The 22,741-nt window shown below is 42.0% G+C and overlaps 1 protein-coding gene across 1 annotated transcript; it reads left to right on the top strand.

Moving 5' to 3' along the window:
* The first annotated feature begins 6,667 nt into the window (after nt 1–6,667).
* Nucleotides 6,668–7,971, top strand: LOC120560514. The gene is made up of 3 exons (XM_039803114.1): nt 6,668–7,286; nt 7,402–7,537; nt 7,662–7,971. The coding sequence occupies exons 1-3, from the start codon at nt 6,686–6,688 to the stop codon at nt 7,969–7,971; spliced, it is 1,047 nt and encodes a 348-aa protein (XP_039659048.1). The 5' UTR covers nt 6,668–6,685.
* Nucleotides 7,972–22,741: the final 14,770 nt, after the last annotated feature.

Below are 22,741 nucleotides of genomic sequence, written 5' to 3'. Positions count from 1 at the left end.
AATGTGTTGAGGTACTCAGGGTGACTAACCAACTTCTTCTTCAACAAGACTGCCTTGGGTTTCATGCTGTTCTGATACTGTTGGATTATCACATTGTTAGACTTTTTTCAAACACCACCAAAAAGAAGCGCTCCTTTTCTCTGTTTTCCCACATTTCTTACATTTACTTTGAATCGGGGTCACACAAATGTGTATCTATCTATTGTTGTGTTGTTTTAATCACGTGTTTAAATTTGCTGGGGCAGAGTAGGGGGCGAAAGGCTTGACAGACTCCCCACCCCGATCTCTGAGAGGACTGGCTCGTTGTCTGACGGTGAATGCTGGAACACCTGGCTGAGGACAGAGGCAGCCATCAGAACACTGAACTACAAACAACACTACTGTTGGCAGTTTAAAAAGTGCAGTCCAAGCCACTGCCTGTCCTGACAGACCACAGAGACCACAGAGTATGTACCAGCCATACTATATGTGTCTGTTGATGCCATAGGAAATCTAAAGCACCACCTAAACATGTCAAACAGCAACTAAATTACACAGTATGTTGTAAATAGCAGTGTCTTTTACTGGAGTCTGGAGACGTTTAAGTGCTTCAGCTGAGAGCTGAGGCACTTTAACTGCTGAAAAGCTGCTAAGTGGTTTGTTTTTCCTCACATGTAGAGCATGTACCCTTCAACAAGTCCAGCCAGGCTCTGCCTCCAGTTCCTAATGCAAATACAGCTTTGATCATAGCTAATTGATACACACATAGAGTGTAAAAAACCACACCGGACTTTCACCCAGGAGACCGCTCTCTGTGTCCTGTGTGAAACCTAAAGTCACAAGTTGGGAGTGAGAATGTGTTTAAAGGTGATCTACTATATAACATTTTCAGGTTCATACTTGCATTTTGTGTTTGTACTAGAACATGTTTACATGCTTTAATGTTCATAAAACACTTTAGTTTTCTCATACTGCCCATGGCTGCTGCACCTGTATTCACCTCTGTCTCAGACGCTGTGTTGGAGCGCCTGTCTCTTTGAGCGAAGATTACATCTTTCACTGCCGTTAGCATGTAGCTACATGCGACAATGTTAACACCGCAGCAGCTTTAAAAAAAACACTCCAGTCCTGCCTACCTGGAGCAGATGACCAATCATAGAAGGCCGGCTCGGTGTTACGTGACACAAAGCCGAGAGAAGAAAAAAACTGTTGAAACCAGAGCATTCAGAACAGTTGGAAATCTGAATGTTTTAGCTCACGGGGGATTTCTCTTTAATATGTTTACCTCATTATGTGTATTAATTTAATCCGCAGCTGAAAATAATCCCCAACAAATGCACTATTTCTTTCTGTTTCAGTAACATTTGCTAAGAACTACCTTAAAGGGGTGACAGAAGGCAAAACCGATTTTACCTTGTCATAGTTGAATAATGACAGTTTAGTGGGTAACTAGGACATACATAGAACCTCAAAATCCCATTGACACCTCTTTCCTCTGCAAATCTCACAATTTGAAACTGCCTCTGAAAACGGGCAAATCTCAACGAGCCGCCTAGTTGATGTCAACTCGGCGGCTCCTCCTCATTTGGCTTTAGCCTCTCTCTTTGTCACGCCCCAACATTTGCATAGGCTACACAACTGACCTGAGGTCAGCTTAGTCTTCTGAATAGGTCGCGCAGATCTCAAGGAGTTCAGCGGCCGGTGCTGCCGGTGTTGCTGCCTCGCCTGCCTTCCTTCACAGACCCCAGCCTGCTGTGAGGTCAATGGAGCTCTGTCATGGCTGGCAGCCCACAGCACTCCATACCCGCGCAAAGTCACCGTTTTATGGGTAAATGGACTACCAAACACCGCTGCCCTGACAGAGCTCCAGGGCCTGCAACTCCCCTCTTCCTGCTAGCTAAATGGCCCGTGTGTGTGAGTGAGAGCGCGGTCAGCGAGCTTGTTACGCCAGCAATCTCTTACCACAGGTTCCAGTTTGCTAGATGTGTGTTACTGAAAAGCTGCACATTACTGAGTTTTTGTTCAACATGTTTATTGTTGTGTTCACTATCAACAATCCCCACTGGCATCAGAAATGTGAAGGAGAAAACACAAGCAGCCCAAACTCACCTCACATAGTTCTTGTGATCTCTACAGGCTATCTCTGTAGTTGCCATAGCCCTGACGTGTAGTTACATATTTGAGGAGCCAGTGCTGATCCTGACCTCCCTGGGGCCCTAAGCAAAATTCTGCTAAGGGGCCCTCTACCTGACCCGTGATGTCGTGAGCTATGTAAACCATTTGCCATTGCCATTGCTAGTACTTGCTGAAGACGGCTGTACTGGGTCTGTGCTACTACTAGCTGTGGAGGCTGGATGTGTAACAACTGAGTCTGTGCTTGTACTGGTTGATGATCCAGCATCTCCTCTACTAAGCATAGCACCTGCAAATTATAGATAACTCATGTTTATAAGCTGCAACAGACCCAATTAAACTGGCTCCCAATTTCCTTTTATACATTTTCAAATATAAAATACTATTTATACTATGGCTTGGCTCTTGTAATATTTAAATAGTGAACTAGTGATGCAGATATCAATAATCCCTGTGACTGATATCAAGAATTAACTTTTGTACAAGTGAACATGTAATTCCTGATATCAAAAATAGACATTGGTAGGTAAAAATTAACTAAGGGGCCCTACTAGTAAAAATAATCAAGAATTCACATTGCAAATCGAATTCTTGATATCAAAAATGCATAAATTGTGAATGAATAAAAGCTAAAATGGCTTGCCATAGAATGTTAAAGTTTTTATTTATTTATTATTATGCATGTTGAAGCAATTCTTGATTTATGGTTATTATTTACTGAGAGATGTGCATCCATATTGACCAGTATGTCCAGCTAATCAACATTTTAAATTCAATATAGCCTATAAATCAATGTCAAATTGTCAATACATTGCTTTCCATCTTGCATAATTAGTGCAGTTGTTTAGAGTTTTTAACTACACATTGTCTGAGACTATATCATCAGACAGATAATCAGTGTCTTAAAAGTATGTATAATGTGTACTTTGATGAGGAGTGCCATCATTCACGCCCATATATTGTAGCCTACAGTCTGTCTGGTCTCCACATATATTTCTGCTTGAAAAATGCGCGTTTAATTTCGTGCACGGGCCTTAACGCATGATAACACACCGGACGCTGTTATCTTTTCCGAGCTGCAGTAAACAAACACCGTTGCACTTTGTTGTTTATCAAACGTAATAAATAATTGTATTTTAATCTCACTTTAGTCAGGCACAAAGTCACAAAACACAGCCCTGGAAGTGACTGGCATTAGCAGCTAGACACAGACCAAGAGATGCACTGCCTGCCTGCCTAGCTAGGTTAGCAAGACCGAAAAAAACACAATAGAAATGCACATAAACATAACTTTACTTTGCTGACATCAAACTTGGAGAGGAGAGAACACAAGTTTACCTAATTGTTGTTCCCGCAATTCACTCTCATGGTGTTTTTTTTTCCTCTTTTCGTGACCAGAAGGATAGTTTCGCTTCATTTTGTCATGGATGTTGTAAACATTAATTGTAGTGATGGGTCGTTCGCGAAAGAGTCGGCTCTTGTAGGTGAACGACGGGAGCTGGCTCGCATATCCGAAGAGCCGACTCTATTTTTAAAAATATAGCCTATAGAATTTAAATCATTATGTAATAATTAAATAATGAGTGAATTTTATATTATTTAAAATAATTGACTAATTCAAAGAACAAAAAAATAATTATATAGGCACACATTATTTTCAACTGTCTGATCAGCCTCACATTCTGTTCCTGTCAATCATGCACAAGGTGTCAACCAATTATACGGCATGAGGGAGGGGCTGAGCCATCACACACACACACACACACACAAACACACACACACACACACACTGTCAAACTCTGAGGAGAGGACAGAGGAGAGGAAAAACAGCTCTGAAAACTAAACAGAGAGAAAAAGAGGGACCAGTTTAATCCTTTTAGTTATTTATTTTTCTTTAATATGGGTTCTATTATGTTGTTCAGATTCAGATTGTATTTGTTTTGAATGTTGTTTCTATACATTAAAAAGTTGTAATTTAAATGCAAATGTTTAATAGTATTCTTTTTTCATAACAAATCAATGCATTTTTAAAGAAATTGTGAGACATTGTGAGTATGATTTCATTTAATAATTTAATTAGAATTGTTTTTCACACCTATCATAGTCAAAACATAATTTTTTTTAAAGAGCCGTTTGTGAGCCAAAAGAGCCGGCTCTTTTCAGTGAGCTGAGTCAAACGAGCCGGCTCACGAAAAAGAGCCGGCATGCCCATCACTAATTAATTGACGCGCTATGACACGAGGGGGAGGCGGGGCCTCGAGTAATTTGCTGGGCCCTACGCAGCTTGCGTAGTGAACGTATAGGGCGGATCGGCTCTGTGAGGAGGTGTACATCTGCATGCATAATGTTCAAGCTACGTCGTAACACCATAATGCATCCTCATATTTGTTTATCAATGTAACTTAAAGGGTAACTACCGTTTTTTCAACCTGGAACCTATCTTTCTATGTTTTTGTGACTGATGGGAACAACAATCTTTGACATTGGTCCAGTACTATGATCGCTAAAATGTAAGTTAATAGCAAATAGGGAAATTGTGCAGCTGGTATTTACGTTCACAAAAGTGCTTGTTTTGTCACTGACAGGCTCAGATTAATATTCTAAGTGTCTGACAACATTATGGAAAGGATTTCTAAGGAGGTCGACCTTTCTTTTAAAGAGTAAGATCCTTTTTGTAAACATAAAAACATCCGCGAAATTGCATTCGCTAAAGCCACCAGACTTGATTGTGGATGATGATTGTATGTTTCTGTTTCGCTGTTTTTGACATGATCTGACCTCACCATGGACCCAGCAAAGAGGCTTTTGTTCAAGGAGAAGCTGTTGGAGTTCGGTTGGACTTTGGAGAGTCTTTTTTACACGGATCCATCTCAGCCTCCAGAGGGGCTCCGCCTTGGCCGACCTGCTTGGCCTCCAGAGGGGCTCTGCCTTGGCTGACCAAGAGTTTTTAAAGCATATGTTGCGGACAAGGACTGTGGAGAGAGATGGGGTTTTGCACATCCCATAGTGAAGTGTTTGTTGAAGGGGATCAGACGACAGAAACCTGTTGTGCGTTCTCTAGCACCTTAATGGGATTTAATCCCAGTGCTCCGGGCTCACAGCCCTGACGTCGGCCAGGAGAGTGACGTAATGTGCGCTGTCGGTCTCACTATCCTGCTTTGCGTTAGAGAGGACGGGAGCGTGGCTACTTTACAGCCAAATCCTTCATTCATGCCGAAAGTCATAACAAACTATTTTCGGCCGAGAATTTCTTAGGGGAGAACCGGGGCGAAAGTAACACGGGATGAAAGTAACAAGGCGATTTTCTCTGAGCCCTGACTACATTTGCATTTCAAGCTATGACAGCACTTTCAGCACGCAGCCAGTGACGGAGCCGCAAAATATCACGTGATTACATCATTGTTTCCCGCTGTTATGTCCTGAAAGCTGTTTTCGAGTACGGTAAGTAAATTACTGAAGCAGTACTTTTTTTCTATTTACAAGTTGTGTTTCTCGTTTCATGTGTCACAGTAATTATCAATCTACATGTTATTTAGTGCTGTAACACATATGATCAAGTTTGCCTTGTCAGAGTTTTTCAGTATACAAGTAATTCGGGTTTAAATGTTACGAGTTCCAGTCACTGCTAATGAGGTGATTTTCTCTGTGTTGCAGAGTTTATTAAAACATGTTTATGTCATATTATACCAACAGAATATGCAAAGAGTGAGAGTCAGAAAGACAGACAGAGGTCTGATTCAGCCAGATATGTATGAGAGGGCGTTTCTGGACATATCTGTAAGACACATTAGTCTTAGGGCAGTTGCAAAGTCGCATGACCCCAAGCCACCAGCATGTCCCGTTCCACTAGCTTCAACAGAACAAATGTGTCCTCTTTTTTTAACAACCTGAATTCAGTTCTTGCCCGCTACCTTTTTGAAGCAAAGGACATTTGGAACGTGGATGAAACAGGTAAAGTTTACAATTCATTAAAACTAAAAAAAGTTACAATGATTCAGTGGTTTAAAATACATGGGACAAATCTTTTGTTATATAAAATTTAATAAACAGACCATGATAATAAATACATACTGTAGCCTATACAGATAAGTATATATAGGTTATAAAACTATGAGGTGAATAAATATGTAATTATATAAAAACACTACACGCACACACACACACACACACACACATACACCTAGCTATAATAAAAACAAACAAAAACAAAAATATTAATGCAGATAAAGAGATAATAGAACAATAATGTAAATATAATGTAACTATATACAAACACTAACAATACACTCACAGCTAGGTATATAAACACTTACAAATGTTCATGAAAGCTCATCAAGGTTTATAATTAAATTTCAGGTACCACAACGGTCCAGGTACCAGGTAAAATTATCGCCACCAAGGGGAAGCGCCAGGTCGGTGCAGTGACCTATGGGGAAAGGGGGACATTGGTCACCATTGCCCTTGCTGTTAATGCACAAGGCAATTGCATTCCCCCGTATTTCATCTTTCCCAGGACCACTTTGTTAGGAATGGTCCCATCGGCTCTACTGGTTCTGCTAAAAGTTCAGGTTGGATGCATGATGTTGACTTTCTTTCCTTTCTTCAGCACTTTGCCAGACACACCCGTGTGAACCTGGACTCGAAGGTGCTGCTCCTCCTTGACAATCACTGGTCACACCTTTCTGTGGCAGCAATTGACTTTTGTCGGTCAAACGGCATAGTCCTCCTATCTTTCCCGCCCCACTGCTCACATCGTCTCCAGCCGCTCGACAGGAGTGTGTTCGGTCCAGTGAAGCGATATGTTAACACAGCAGCAGATCACTGGATGAGAACACAACCTGGAAAAACGTTGACCATATACGACATCCCAATCCTAGTGACCACAGCTCTGCCACGTGCAGCAACACCCAGCTACATCACATCTGGCTTTGTATGCATTGGCATCTGTCCTTTCAACCCAGATATTTTTGAGGAGCAAGACTTTTCACCTGCATATGTCACTGACCGCCCAGTTCCATGTGTAGGCCTACCATGTGCTCCCACACCACATTCTAACACAAACCCATACAGCCAGAGCCTATTTGAGGGAGGACTTCTGCCAGAGTATCCTGCTGGTTCAACCAGGGACACCTGTTTAGAGTCTGCCATCCCTGACCACCCAGCTGTCTGTTCAGGTAAGATAAAATAAGATGGAACTTGGTTAGTCCTGAAGGATTTTAGTAAAATAATTACTAAAATAGAATTGTGCACTTGATATTAATATTATTGTTTCTGTGTCCGCTGATTAAGCTGTCCCTCCTGAAGAAAGGGGAAGAGGTATGCTTGAGGTAAGTCATACTAGTCCATGTCTGTTCATTCCAGAAGCTGTACGTCCCTTCCCTAAGGCTGGTCCGAGAAAGGACACAAAACGGAGAGGCAAAAGGAGGTGAGTAGCGTACCTTTTTCCTGAGTAATTTATTTATGCTATCATGTGGACAGAGGATGAGCAATAACTGCCTGTAAATTTATACAAATGTTGACAAAAAATGTTCTCACTTTGAATGTTGCAGGTCAACGGCGATCCTCACTGACTCTCCGGTGAGGGCAGCTCTGGAGGAGGAGCAACAGAAGAGGATCCAGAAGAAGAAGAAGCCCCAGAAGAAGCTGCCTGCTCCAAAGAAAAGGTTCCTCACGGTCGAAAACACTGCACCCACAGTTTCCTCGGACAAGGATGAGGAATCTCTTGTGTGTGAGGAAACATTCAGCTCATCCTTGCCTGGGGAAGTGTGGGTTCAGTGTCTCTTTTGCCAGCTCTGGTCACATGAGGCATGCACTGAGCGTGCAGAACAATATATCAGTCACAACTGTGACAATGAGTAGGCTAATGCCTTATGGAGTTATATTCCTATCTTTAATCAAGAGCGCATTCTTTCAATTTGAGAGCATTTCTCACTGATATTACGTTCAGATTTTGTAATAATTTCCCTCAAAACCTTGCTCTCACACTCAAATAGTCACTGCTCGCGCTTGGATTTGCTCTGCTTGTGCTCAAAGTTTGTGCTCGCGTTTGGATTTTCTCTGCTTGTGCTCAAAGTTTGTGCTCCGCTTGGATTTGCTCTGCTTGCACTCAAACTTTCTGCTTGGACTCAGATATGTTGTTGTTTGGACAGATTTCCTGCTCTCAGCTTTGAACCTTCTCCTCGCACTCAGGCTGATTCTGCTCACTTGCAAAGTTTCTGCTCTCGGATTTCTCCTGCGCGCTTGGATTTTTTGTGTGTTATAACTCTATCAAAAGTCAACAACCAATAGAATGCCAGCTGTAGTGTTGACCAATGAAATGATCCCAACCCCGTTGAGGGTGCGTTCACTTTACTTTAGAACGTCTGTTGAGGGCGGCTGCACTGTAACCTGACTGTAACCAAGTTTATATATCCCGCGCCGTTTATAGCTTTATTATAAGTATATGTCAACAATGTGCACAGAATGGTCGACGCACTTCACCTGCACCCGTCAGGAAACGGGAGAAAGCTTTGAAGTGGGACGTATGAAGTTGTGTCCACAACTAGAGGGTGAGTAACATAATTTAAGCACATAGCTAGCTAGCTAGCATATGGCCTAGCTTGATGTCCAGAAACAAATAGAGGTGGTTTAATGTACCTAAACAATGATCAATGATTACCAAATTTCTCTCACATATTGCTCCTCAAACCACTGAAAACTGTCAAAAAATCTAACCCAAAGTCCAATTATTATGGACGTTATGTGACTGATAACTGATTGATATCTGATTGATCATTGTTTAGGTCATTATTAAGTTACCGTTATTCGTTAAAATTACCCTGAACGTACTGTTGAGGGAAACTGTAGTCTATAAATTCCTGAGCCGATTGATCGTCCATTTTTGCCCCTTTACATAATAAATATGGCTATGAAATGGAACATGAAATACATAAATAAGGCAATACATATATATGCATTAGTCATTATAGTTCAATAGCCTAAATACATATGTTTTACTTATATTTATTTCCGGGGACTTTTATTTAATCCGTCTATTTATATGCACGTTATATTCAAAGGAAGTTTAGTTATCTCACAGGCTCAGACTAAAAGCAGCAGCAAGCCTGCCTGACATCAGTGCATAGCATACTGCAAAGTAAATAAAATATGAATAAATCACGGATTCCCAAGGAACAGGTAACGCAGCTCTGCAGACGGACCAGAGTCAGTCAGCAACGGGAGAACGGCGGAACGCAAGCTCACAGGGCTGGTAGCTAGCTGCTAGCTAGCTGCAGCAGCTAATATTAGAATATTAGACCCAGCACCAGAGGTCTGATCCCCATGATTTAAAACGAAAATCAAATAACCATTTGTTTTTTAATACCTGTTTATGAAATGAAAATCAAATGAACGAGAATAACGACCGGACCCAGTCTGTTAAGACAATTTCACCACTAATAAAACAGATCTAGAGATGATATGCTTTATTTGCAACTTAAATGTAATTTTTTAATTAATACAAAGCAAACTGAGCAGAAAGAACACATTTTTTTTGTTTTGGTTTTCTTTCTCTTCTCAGGTGTGACTGAAGTACCCGTTGAGCTGCATCACAGCTGCACTATGTGCATGGACCTGTGCCAGTCAGCACATCACTCACCTGTGTGCAGAGGACAGGCAGCAGTAGCACAAACCAAGAAGGTTGGCAAGTCTGATAATAATGCAATTGTAAAAATAATAATAATATAATAGTAAAATCATGTTACATACACTTATGTTTCTTGCTTAAATTCACAGGGTGCACAACCAGGCCTGGGAGAGAAAAATTACTGATGTCCACAAAACCAAATCAGAGAAGGTAAGGTAAGATAGTAATGATGTTAAAGCAACCTATGTACACCTAATATATTATGTGTTGATGTCTATGAATCTGTCTTTAATAGGAGCATACTATACAAAGACAACCGTGGAGAGTTCCTGGATCGGTCTGTCCTCAAAGTGCCAGAGATCTACAAGGACTTCACCCCTTTTCTGCACCATCAGCGTATAATCAAAGTGATAAAAGAGAGAACAAATTATTGTTTTCTCTGTTGACATGAATAGGTGCCTGTAATGTCTGTCCATATATTCAATCAATTCAATAAATGTTGATAAGTATCACTGCTATTTCTTAAATCATTGTAGTTTTTCAGAGCAATAAGATACAGATTATTAAAACCATGTTCACATTTGCAACAAATTAAAACCCTGATCAAGGCAAATTGTTTTTCATGTTCCATAACATTTATAAAAAAAAACAGTACAATTAAATTTACCAGAGCTGACACTTGGTAAATAGCTTTAATTTACCTTGTCAAAACAATGAGTAATTCATAACAAATTGCACAATATTTGACACAAAACCTTAAAAGTGTATGGTTCATACTACGGTGAAGCAGTACAATGTGCCTATAGGATTTACTGTAGCAGGAACATTGATATTGGCAAACAGATGACCCAGGTTCAGGTGAGTTTGTGAGCAGGGTTATGAATAAAGATAAGATAGGCCTAGTGTTCACAAGAGGGATGATTCAGGTATGGCAACACAAATTAAGAATAATTCAATTAAATAGGTATGTACAACTAGTAGAAGATAAATTAACTATACAAGAGCAATTAAGGTAAAGTTATGAGGTGGCAAGCTAAAGTATAGTCAATAGCATGGAGTCAAGTCAACAGTGTACACCAGAATAATATACTGTGATTAAGTAATGATACTTACTTGTCTGTACTAATATAACACAAAAAAATAATACAGTGTTTGATGCAGTATGGAGAACAACCAAGTCCCATATGAACCCAAGAGACTTTAAGTGCAGCTGTTGATGATGTTCACTACAAACAAAACTTGCAGATGGTTGTAGTCTGTAGCCAGTCATACAGTAGGTAGATCTGGAGCAGATGGTTGTAGTCTGTAGCAAGCCGTACAGTAGGTAGATCTGGAGCAGATGGTTGTAGTCTGTAGCCAGACATACAGCAGGTAGATCTGGAGTAGCAGGGTGAATTCTAGCTATCATGGGTTGGTGATATGACACACAGATCAACAGGGGTCAAACCCCTCAGCCCCACCTGGATGAAAAGAAAGTAAAACAAAATACTTGTTTTTTCAGTTCAGTTTGCTTTGTATTAATTAAACAAATAACTGCTATTTAAGGAGCAAATAAGAAACCATATCATTTCTAGATCTGTTTTTATTATAGTGATAAAATTGAACTTAACATTACGTTTTATACAGATTGCTATGAATCTATTTTCAAACTAATGTTATATGAAGGAATGAGGACTAAATTCTGATGAACAACACAAAACAGTGATGCAAAAACTGACACAAACAATCCAGTTTCTTGTGTTCTTTCAGTTATATTACAGTTTATGTTTTACTACTGGCTCTAACATGAAATTAGCCAAATCCCAGGAACATGGTTAACCAAACGAGGAAAAAATACAAAGTAGGGTCATCACATATACACACACTGTCCGTCATATGTCGTTCAATCTAGCTAGCTATACAATAAAGAACATGTATTTGTTTATGGACATCAAGCTAGGCTATATGCTAGCGCCATATGCTAGCGCTGCTAGGTGCTTAAGTTATGTTACTCACCCTTCGTAGTTGTGGACATAACTTCATACGTCCCACTTCAAAGCTTTCTTCCGTTTCCTGACGTTGCAGGTGAAAGTCGTCGGCCATTCTGTGCACATTGTTGACATATACTTATAATAAAGCTATAACGGCAGCGGGGATATATAAACTTGGTTACAGTCAGGTTACAGTGCAGCCGCCCTCAACAGACGTTCTAAAGTAAAGTGAACGCGCACCCTCAACGGGGTTGGGATCATTTCATTGGTCAACACTACAGCTAGCATTCTATTGGTTGTTGACTTTTGATAGGGTTATAACACACAAAAAATCCAAGCGCGCAGGAGAAATCCGAGAGCAAAAGCTTGCAAGTGAGCAGAATCAGCCTGAGTGCGAGGAGAAGGTTCAAAGCTGAGAGCAGGAAATCTGTCCAAACAACAACATATCTGAGTCCAAGCAGAAAGTTTGAGTGCAAGCAGAGCAAATCCAAGCTCGAGCACAAACTTTGAGCACAAGCAGAGAAAATCCAAGCGCGAGCACAAACTTTGAGCACAAGCAGAGCAAATCCAAGCGCGAGCAGTGACTATTTGAGTGTGAGAGCAAGGTTTTGAGGGAAATTATTACAAAATCTGAACGTAATATCAGTGAGAAATGCTCTCAAATTGAAAGAATGCGCTCTTGATTAAAGATAGGAATATAACTCCATAATGCCTTTTTTATGTTCCTTTTTGTTGTTTACATACGTCAGGTTTCCATCAAAGTTATGGTGGCACAGTAAGGAAGTTTTATTTGATTAGGACAATGCACATTAATCAACATTTCTGTAAAAGCGCCAGTGTTAGCCAGTCGGCTAATTTTCAACTGTAGTCCTAGTATGCATGTCTTTATGGTGAGAAGAAACCGGAGCACCCAGAGGAAACCCACACAAACACAGGGAGAACATGCAAACTCCACACAGAAATGGCCGGAACGCCCTGGACTCAAACCCAGAACCTTCTTGCTGTGAGGCAGAAGTGCTAACCACTTATGAAGGTAAATATGGTGCAAAACGTCAAGAGCGCATTATTTCAATTTGAGAGCATTTCTCACTGATATTACGTTCAGATTTCATGCGCTCACACCCACTCAAAACCTTGCTCTCACACTCAAAACCTTGCTCTCACACTCAAATAGTCACTGCTCGTGCTTGGATTTGCTCTGCTTGCGCTCAAACTTTGTGCTTCCACTCAGATATGTTGTTGTTTGGACAGATTTCCTGCTCTCAGCTTTGAACCTTCTCCTCGCACTCAGGCTGATTCTCGCGCACGCAGTATCTGCTCTCGGATTTCTCCTGGCGGGTGATTTTTTTGTCAAAAGTCAACAACCAATAGAATGCCAGTTGTAGTGTTGACCAATTAAATGATCCCAAACCCCGTTGAGGGTGCGTTCAATTTACTTTAGAACATCGTTGAGGGCGGCTGCACTGTAACCTGACTGAAACCAAGTTTATATATCCCCGTGCCGTTTATAGCTTTATTATAAGTATATGTCAACAATGTGCACAGAATGGTCGACGCACTTTCACCTGCACCCATCAGGAAACGGGAGAAAGCTTTGAACTGGGACGTATGAAGTTATGTCAACAACTACGAGGGTGAGTAACATAACTTAAGCACCTAGCTAGCTAGCTAGCTAGCTAGCATATGGCTCTAGCATATAGCCTAGCTTGATGTCCATAAACAAATACATGTTCTTTATTGTATAGCTAGCTAGATTGAAAGACATATGAGGGACAGTATGTGTATATGTGATGACCCCACTTTGTATTTTTTCCTCGTTTGGTTAACCATGTTCCTGGGATTTGGCTAATTTCATGTTAGAGCCAGTAGTAAAACCTAAACTGTAATATAACTGAAAGAACACAAGAAACTGGATTGTTTGTGTCAGTTTTTGCATCACTGTTGTGTGTTGTTCATCAGAATTCTTCATTCCTTCATATAACATTAGTTTGAAAATGATGAATTCATAGCAGTCTGTATAAAATGTTGTAATGTTAAGTCCAATTTTATCACTATAATAAAAACAGATCTAGAAATGATATGGTTTCTTATTTGCTCCTTAAATTGCAGTTATTTGTTTATTTAATACAAAGCAAACTGAACTGAAAAAACAAGTATTTTGTTTTACTTTCTTTTCATCCAGGTGGGGCTGAGGGGCTCGACCCCTGTTGATCTGTGTGTGTCATATCACCAACCCATGATAGCTAGAATTCACCCTACTACTCCAGATCTACCTGCTGTATGGCTGACTACAGACTACAACCATCTGCAAGTTTTGTTTGTAGTGAACATCATCAACAGCTGCACTAAAAGTATCTTGGGTTCATATGGGACTTGGTTGTTCTCCATACTGCATCATACACTATATTATTTTTTTATTTTGTTATATTAGTACAGACAACAGTAAGTATCATTACTTAATCACAGTATATATTATTCTGGTGTACACATTGACTTGACTCCATGCTATTGACTATACTTTTAGCTTGCCCACTAACTCACCTCAATAACTTGCTACCTTAATTGCTCTTGTATAGTTAATTTATCTTCTAATAGTTGTATATACCTCCTATTTAATTCAATTATTCTTTATTTGTGTTGCCATACCTGAATCATCCCTCTTGTGAACACTAGGCTTATCTTATCTTTATTCATAACCCTGCTCACAAACTCACCTGAACCTGGGTCATCTGTTTGCCAATATCAATGTTCCTGCTACAGTAAATCCTATACGCAAATTGTACTCTTACCGTACTTCATGCCGTAGTATGTTTCATGCTTTTTTTAGGTTTTGTGTCAAATATTGTGCAATTTGTTATGAATTACTCATTGTTTTGACAAGGTAAGGTAAATTAAAGCCATTTACCAAGTGTCAGCTCTGATAAATTTAATTTTTCTTTTTTTTATAAATGTTATGGAAAATGAAATGACTATTTGCCTTGATCAGGGTTTTAATTTGTTGCAAATGTGAACATGGTTTTAATAATCTGTATCTTATTGCTCTGAAAAACTACAATGATTTAAGAAATATCAGTGATACTTATTAACATTTATTGAATTGATTGAATATATGGGCAGACATTACAGGCACCTATTCATGTCAACAGAGAAAACAATAATTTGTTCTCTCTTCTATCACTTTGATTATGCAGCTGATGTTGCAAAAAAGGGTGAAGTCCTTGTAGATCTCTGGCACTTTGAGGACAGACCGATCCAGGAACTCTCCACTGTTGTCTTTGTATAGTATGCTCCTATTAAAGACAGATTCATAGACATCAACACATAATATATTAGGTGTACATAGCTTGCTTTAACATCATTACTATCTTACCTTACCTTCTCTGATTTGGTTTTGTGGACATCAGTAATTTTCTCTCCCAGGCCTGGTTGTGCACCCTGTGAATTTAAGCAAGAAACATAAATGATAAGTGTATGTAACATGATTTTACTATTATTATTTTTTTTACAATTACATTATTATCAGACTTGCCAACCTTCTTGGTTTGTGCTACTGCTGCCTGTCCTCTGCACACAGGTGAGTAATGTGCCGACTGGAACAACACTGGTCCATGCACATAGTGCAGCTGTGATGCAGCTCAACAGGGGTACTTCAGGGTCCGTGTACTTTTTCGTTCATTCGATTTTCATTTCATAAACAGGTATTAAAAAACAAAAAACGAATGGTTATTTGATTTTCGTTTTAAAATACGACATTTGAAATTGAAATACAATGCGTTTTTTCTTTTTCATGGTCGAAATGGGATGGGAGAAATTTAAAATATGCTGTGATTTTCATTTTCTATTTTCTATAACAAAAATAAAATCACTCGAAAACAGAAACGAAAAAAGGCTTGTTTTTTATATTCAGAGACCGGATGTTGTTATTTCCAAGGCAACAGCGCCAGCCTAGCCTACCAGTGTTCAGCCCAGGCCAAAATTACTTTGGAAACCTAGCTATACTCTTGATAATCCTTGGGGGAATTTTATTTCATAATGTCACATGTATTTATTACCCTCTCTCCCTGCCTCCCTGTCTCTACCCACCGCAGACAACTTCGCCCGAAGAGAGTCGAACCAGCGGAGCAAATAGACTTTCGGTTCCCGGCTGTAACGTTACCGTTACGCCACCGTTAACAATCCCAGCAAACGTTCTGTTGCTGCCCTTAAGCTTGCTGATCTGGCAGAGAGTCACCGGGGGTTCGGGATCAGATCATGGGGATCAGACCTCCGGTGCTGGGTCTAATATTCTAATATTACCGGTATATATAACGGTAATAGCTAGCAGGTAGCCACCAGCCCTGTGACCTCGGTCCTCGCGGTTCGCTCCCCGGGACTGACTCTGCAGAGCTGGCGTTACCCGCTCTATGATCAATGAGCAATGATCAAGGATTACCAAATTTCTCTCTCATATTGCTCCTCATAACCACTGAAAACTGTCAAAAATCTAACCCAAAGTACAATTATTATGGACGTTAGCTGACATTAAGGGTTTCTGCTTCATTAAGGGAAATTGTAAGGAAAAAGCTTAACGTGGTTAACCATTAAGCTTTTTCACGTTAAGCGATTTTTTGATCACTGTTTATAAACAGTGATCAAAAAATCTAACCCAAAGTCGTTATGGACGTTATCTGACTGATAACTGACTGATATTTGATTGATCATTGTTTAGGTACATTAAAGTTAAGCTTTTTCACGTTAAGCGTTTTAGAATGTCCCGGCTGCAGCTGAGGGAATCTGTAGCCTATAACTTCCGTTTTTTGCCTCCCTTTACATATGGCTATGAAATAGATCATGAAATACAGGCTTTAGTCATAATAGTTCAATAGCCTAAATACATGTATGTTTTACTATGTATTTCGAGGGACTTTTATTTATTCCATCTATTTATATGCACGTTATATTTAAGGGAAGTTTGGTTATCTCACAGACTCAGACTAAAAGCAGCAGCAAGCCTGCCTGACATCAGTGCATCATAGCATATCACTATCTGCAAATAAAATAAAATATGAATAAATCCGCAGCGGCAGATTCCCAGCTCAGCTAGAGGCGGTTACGCAGCTCTGCAGACGGACCAGAGTCAGTCAACACCGGGAGCGAACCGTGGGGGACCGAGGTCACAGGGCTGGTGGCTATCTGCTAGCTAGCTGCAGCAGCAGCTAATATTAGAATAGACCCAGCAACGGAGGTCTGATCCCCATGATCTGATCCCGAACCGCCGGTGACTCTGCCAGATCAGCAACAGAAAGTTTGCTGGGATTTTGTTACGGTGGCGTACGGTAACGTTGCAGCCGTGAACCGAAAGTCTGTTTCCTCAGCTGGTTCGATTAGGCGTAAGTTGTCTGCGGGCGGGTAGAGACAGAGAGTCAGAGGGAGGCAGGGGAGAGGGGAATAAATGCATTATGTGATATATAAAAATCTCCCCAAGCATTATCAAGAGCACAGGTTTCCAAAGTAATTTTAGCCTGGGCTGAAAGCAACACTGGTAGGCTAGGCTGGCTGCTGGTTGCCAAATGACAACATCCGGTCTCTGAATATGAAAAAACAAACCTTTTTTCATTTCTATTCCCAGTGATTTTATTTTTGTTATAGGAAATAGAAAATGAAAATCACAGCATATTTTTAATTTCTCCCATCCCCTTTTGACCATGAAAAGGAAAAAAATGCCATGTATTTCAATTTCAATTGTTGTATTTTAAAACGAAAATCAAATAACCATTCGTTTTTTGTTTTTTAAGTCTGTTTATGAAATGAAAATCGAATGAACGAAAAAGTACACGGACCCTTCAGTCACACCTGGAAGAAGAGAAACAAACAAACAAAATACTTGCTCTTTTCTGCTCAGTTTGCTTTGTATTAATTAAAAAAAGAACATATTTAAGTTGCAAATAAAGCATATAATTTCTAGATCTGTTTTATTAGTGGTGAAATTGTACTTAACAGACTGGGTCCGTGTACTTTTTCGTTCATTCGATTTTCATTTCACAAACAGGTAATAAAAAACAAATGGTTATTTGATTTTCGTTTTAAATCATGGGGATCAGACCTCCGGTGCTGGGTCTAATATTCTAATTAGCTATTAGCTGTTGCATTTAGCTAGCTACCAGCCCTGTGACCTCGGTCCCCGCGGTTTGCTCCCCGGTGCTGATTGACTGGTCCGTCTGCAGAGCTGCGTTACCCGCTCTAGCTGACCTGGGAATCTGCCGCGCTCGTGATTTATTCATATTTTCTTTTCTTTGCAGTGATATGCTATGCACTGATGTCAGGCAGGCTTGCTGCTGCTTTTAGTCTGAGTCTGTGAGATAACTAAACTTCCTTTGAATATAACGTGCATATAAATAGACGGAATAAATAAAAGCCCCTGGAAATAAATATAAGTAAAACATATGTATTTAGGCTATTGAACTATAATGTCTAATGCATATATATGTATTGCCTCATTTATGTATTTCATGTTCTATTTCATAGCCATTTTTATTATGTAAAGGGGGCAAAAAAAGGGACGATCAGTCGCTCAGGAAGTTATAGACTACAGTTTCCCTCAACAGCAGCCGGGACATTCTAACGCTTAACGTGAAAAAGCTTAACGTGGTAACTTCCATCCATCCATCCATCTTCGTCCGCTTATCCGGTGTCGGGTCGCGGGGGGAGCAGCTCCAGCAGGGGACCCCAAACTTCCCTTTCCCGAGCAACATTAACCAGCTCCGACTGGGGGATCCCGAGGCGTTCCCAGGCCAGGTTGGAGATATAATCCCTCCACCTAGTCCTGGGTCTTCCCCGAGGCCTCCTCCCAGCTGGACGTGCCTGGAACACCTCCCTAGGGGGCGCCCAGGGGCATCCTCACCAGATGCCCGAACCACCTCAACTGGCTCCTTTCGGCGGCAAGGAGCAGTGGCTCTACTCCGAGCTCCTCACGGATGACCGAGCTTCTCACCCTATCTCTAAGGGAGACGCCAGCCACCCTCCTGAGGAAACCCATTTCGGCCGCTTGCACCCTGGATCTCGTTCTTTCGGTCATGACCCAGCCTTCATGACCATAGGTGAGGGTAGGAACGAAAACTGACCGGTAGATCGAGAGCTTTGCCTTCTGGCTCAGCTCTCTTTTCGTCACAACGGTGCGATAGATGGAATGTAATACCGCACCCGCTGCGCCGATTCTCCGACCAATCTCCCGCTCCATTGTCCCCTCACTCGCGAACAAAACCCCAAGGTACTTGAACTCCTTCACTTGGGGTAAGGACTCATTCCCTACCTGGAGAAGGCATTCCATCGGTTTCCTGCTGAGAACCATGGCCTCCGATTTAGAGGTGCTGATCCTCATCCCAACCGCTTCACACTCGGCTGCGAACCGATCCAGTGAGTGCTGAAGGTCGCAGGCCGATGATGCCATCAGGACCACATCATCTGCAAAAAGCAGCGATGAGATCTCGTACAGAGATTGGATGGCCCTGAGTAGAGACCCCCTCACCCCATACTCCCGCAGCACCTCCCACAGTATCTCCCGGGGGACCCGGTCATACGCCTTCTCCAAATCCACAAAACACATGTAGACCGGTTGGGCATACTCCCAGGCCCCCTCCAGGATCCTTGCGAGTGAAGAGCTGGTCCGTTGTTCCACCGACCAGGACGGAATCCGCATTTTTCCTCCTCAACCTGAGGTTCGACTATCGGCCGAACCCTCCTTTCCAGCACCTTGGAGTAGACTTTACCAGGGAGGCTGAGAAGTGTAATACCCTGTAATTGGCACACACCCTCTGGTCCCCTTTTTAAAAAGGAGGAACCACCACCCCAGTCTGCCACTCCTTTGGCACTGTTCCAGACTTCCACGCAATGTTGAAGAGACGTGTCAACCAGGACAGCCCCTCCACACCCAGAGCCTTGAGCATTTCTGGACGGATCTCATCAATCCCCGGGGCTTTGCCACTGTGGAGTTGTTTGACTACATCAGTGACTTCCGCCCGGAAATCCGACGACAATCCCCCGTCATCCTCCAGCTCTGCCTCTAACATAGAGGGCGTATTAGTCGGATTCAGGAGTTCCTCAAAATGCTCCTTCCACCGCCCTATTACCTCCTCAGTTGAGGTCAACAGTGTCCCATCCTTACTGTACACAGCTTGGATGGTTCCCTTCCCCTCCTGAGGTGGCGAACAGTTTTCCAGAAGCACTTTGGTGCCGACCGAAAGTCCTTCTCCATGTCTTCTCCAAACTTCTCCCACGCCGCTGCTTTGCCTCTTTCACGGCAGAGGCTGCAGCCCTTCCGGGCCCTTCCGGTACCCTGCAACTGCCTCCGGAGTCCTCTGGGATAACATATCCCGGAAAGACTCCTTCTTCAGTCGGACGGCTTCCCTGACCAACGGTGTCCACCACGGTGTTCGTGGGTTACCGGCCCTTGAGGCACCTAAGACCCTAAGACCACAGCTCCTCGCGCAGCTTCAGCAATGGAAACTTTGAACATTGTCCACTCTGGTTCAATGCCCCCAGCCTCCACAGGGATGCACGCAAGCTCCGCCCGGAGGTGCGAGTTGAAAGTCCGTTGGACAGGGGCCTCCTCCAGACGTTCCCAATTTACCCGCGCACTACGTTTGGGCTTACCAGGTCTGTCCAGAGTCTTTCCCCACCCCTGACCCAACTCACCACCAGATGGTGATCGGTTGACAGCTCTGCCCCTCTCTTCACCCGAAGTGTCCAAGCATACGGCCTCAGATCAGATGAAACGATTATAAAATCAATCATTGACCTTTTCGGCCTAGGGTGCTCTGGTACCAGGTACACTTTTGAGCATCCCTATGTTCGAACATGGTGTTCGTTATAGACAATCCATGACTAGCACAGAAGTCCAACAACAAACAACCAACTCTGTTTTGATCAGGGAGGCCGTTCCTCCCAATCACGCCTCTCCAGGTGTCTCCATCATTGCCCACGTGCGTTGAAGTCCCCCAGCAGAACAATGGATTCCCCACTGGCCCCATGCAGCACTCCACTCAAGGTCTCCAAGAAGGCCGAATACTCGAACTCCTGTTTGGTGCATATGCACAAACAACAGTCAGAGTTTTCCCCCCACAACCCGCAGGCGTAGGGAGGCGACCCTCGGTCCACCGGGGTAAACTCCCAACGCAGCGGCGCTCAGCCGGGGGCTTGTTAGTATCCCCACCCGACCGCGCGCCGCACACCCTGAGCAACTCCGAGAAGAAAAGAGTCCAACCCCTATCCAGGAGTACAGTTCCAGAACCGTGACGTGCGTAGAGGTAAGCCCCACCAGATCTAACCGGTAGCGCTCCACCTCCCGCACCAGTTCCGGCTCCTTCCCCCACAGAGAGGTGACGTTCCACGTCCCCAGAGCCAGCGTCTGCTGCCCGGGTCTGGTCCGTCGAGGCCCCTGACCTTCACTGCCACCCATGTGGCAGCGCACCCGACCCCAGCGGTTCCTCCCACAGGTGGTGGGCCCATGGGCTGGAGAGATGGTAACGTGGTAACTTAATGTACCTAAACAATGATCAATCAGATATCAATCAGTTATCAGTCACATAACGTCCATAATAATTGGACTTTGGGTTAGATTTTTTTGACAGTTTTCAGTGGTTATGAGGAGCAACATGAGAGAGAAATTTGGTAATCATTGATCATTGTTTAGGTACATTAAACAACGTTAAGCTTTTTCATGTTAGAATGTTCCGGTGCAATTGAGGGAAACTCAGAGGGTCTATAACTTCCTGAGCGACATTTTCTACAATAAAGAACATCTATTTGTTTATGGACATCAAGCTAGGCTATATGCTAGCGCCATATGCTAGTTAGGTGCTTAAGTTATGTTACTCACCCTCCGTAGTTGTGGACATAACTACCGACATAACTTTCTCCCGTTTCCTGATGGGTGCAGGTGAAAGTGCGTCGACCATTCTGTGCACATTGTTGACATATACTTATAAAAAGCTATAAACGGCGGGGATATAAACTTGGTGACAGTCAGGTTACAGTGCAGCCGCCCTCAACAGACGTTCTAAAGTAAATTGACCACGCCCCTCAACGGGGTTTGGGATCATTTCATTGGTCAACACTACAGCTGGCATTCTATTGGTTGTTGACTTTTGACAAAAAATCCAAGCGCGGAGAAATCGAGAGCAGAAACTTTGCAAGCGAGCAGAATCAGCCTGAGTGCGAGGGAGAAGGTTCAAAGCTGAGAGCAGGAAATCTGTCCAAACAACAACATATCTGAGTGCAAGCACAAAGTTTGAGCGCAAGCAGAGCAAATCCAAGCACGAGCAGTGACTATTTGAGTGTGAGAGCAAGGTTTTGAGTGCGAGCAGTGACTATTTGGGTGTGAGCGCAAGAAATCTGAATGTAATATCAGTGAGAAATGCTCTCAAATTGAAATAATGCGCTCTTGACGTTTTGCACCATATTTACCTTCATAACCACTGAGCCACCGTGCACAGCACGCCTTTGCTGTTTTTGTTTCTAGGTTTCACTAGAGGAACATTGAGGAACAGCTGATTTCGGTATGTCAGCCTCACATTTTATCCCTCATATTTAGGTTAGCCATACCTTAGCCACACCTCCACCTATGAATTTTTTGTGTTTCCATCCAGATGTTTTAATGCACATTTTGAATTTACGCATAAAAACATGACTACTGTTAGATTATTTTGAGATTTTATGCTAATTTAGTTTAATTTTCATATTGTTCATATTGTTCATACTGTTGAATGTTTTATAAAATGGATTGACATTGCCACTAAAAAAATATTCTAAACAAATCACGTTTTTACTGTCTTATATTTGAAACATTTGATGAAACTGAAATTTTAAATGAAAATGTAATTTAATATTTTTTTTTGCAAAGATAAAGGACAAAATATGTTTGCAGTTACATATTAACAAAGTTATAGTCAGATATATTTAATGAAAACAAGAGTAACACAAAAAAAATCTAGCTTGTATTGTTGTGTTACTTTTGACCCACCTGTGTGTTACTTTCGTCCCTACTGATGGGGTCGAAAGT

Source organism: Perca fluviatilis, chromosome 6 (assembly GCF_010015445.1).
Source record: "Perca fluviatilis chromosome 6, GENO_Pfluv_1.0, whole genome shotgun sequence".
In the NCBI taxonomy this organism is placed as follows: Eukaryota; Metazoa; Chordata; class Actinopteri; order Perciformes; family Percidae; genus Perca; species Perca fluviatilis.
The sequence above is the reverse complement of the archived record's forward strand: the minus strand, read 5'-3'. Positions and strand labels throughout refer to the sequence as shown.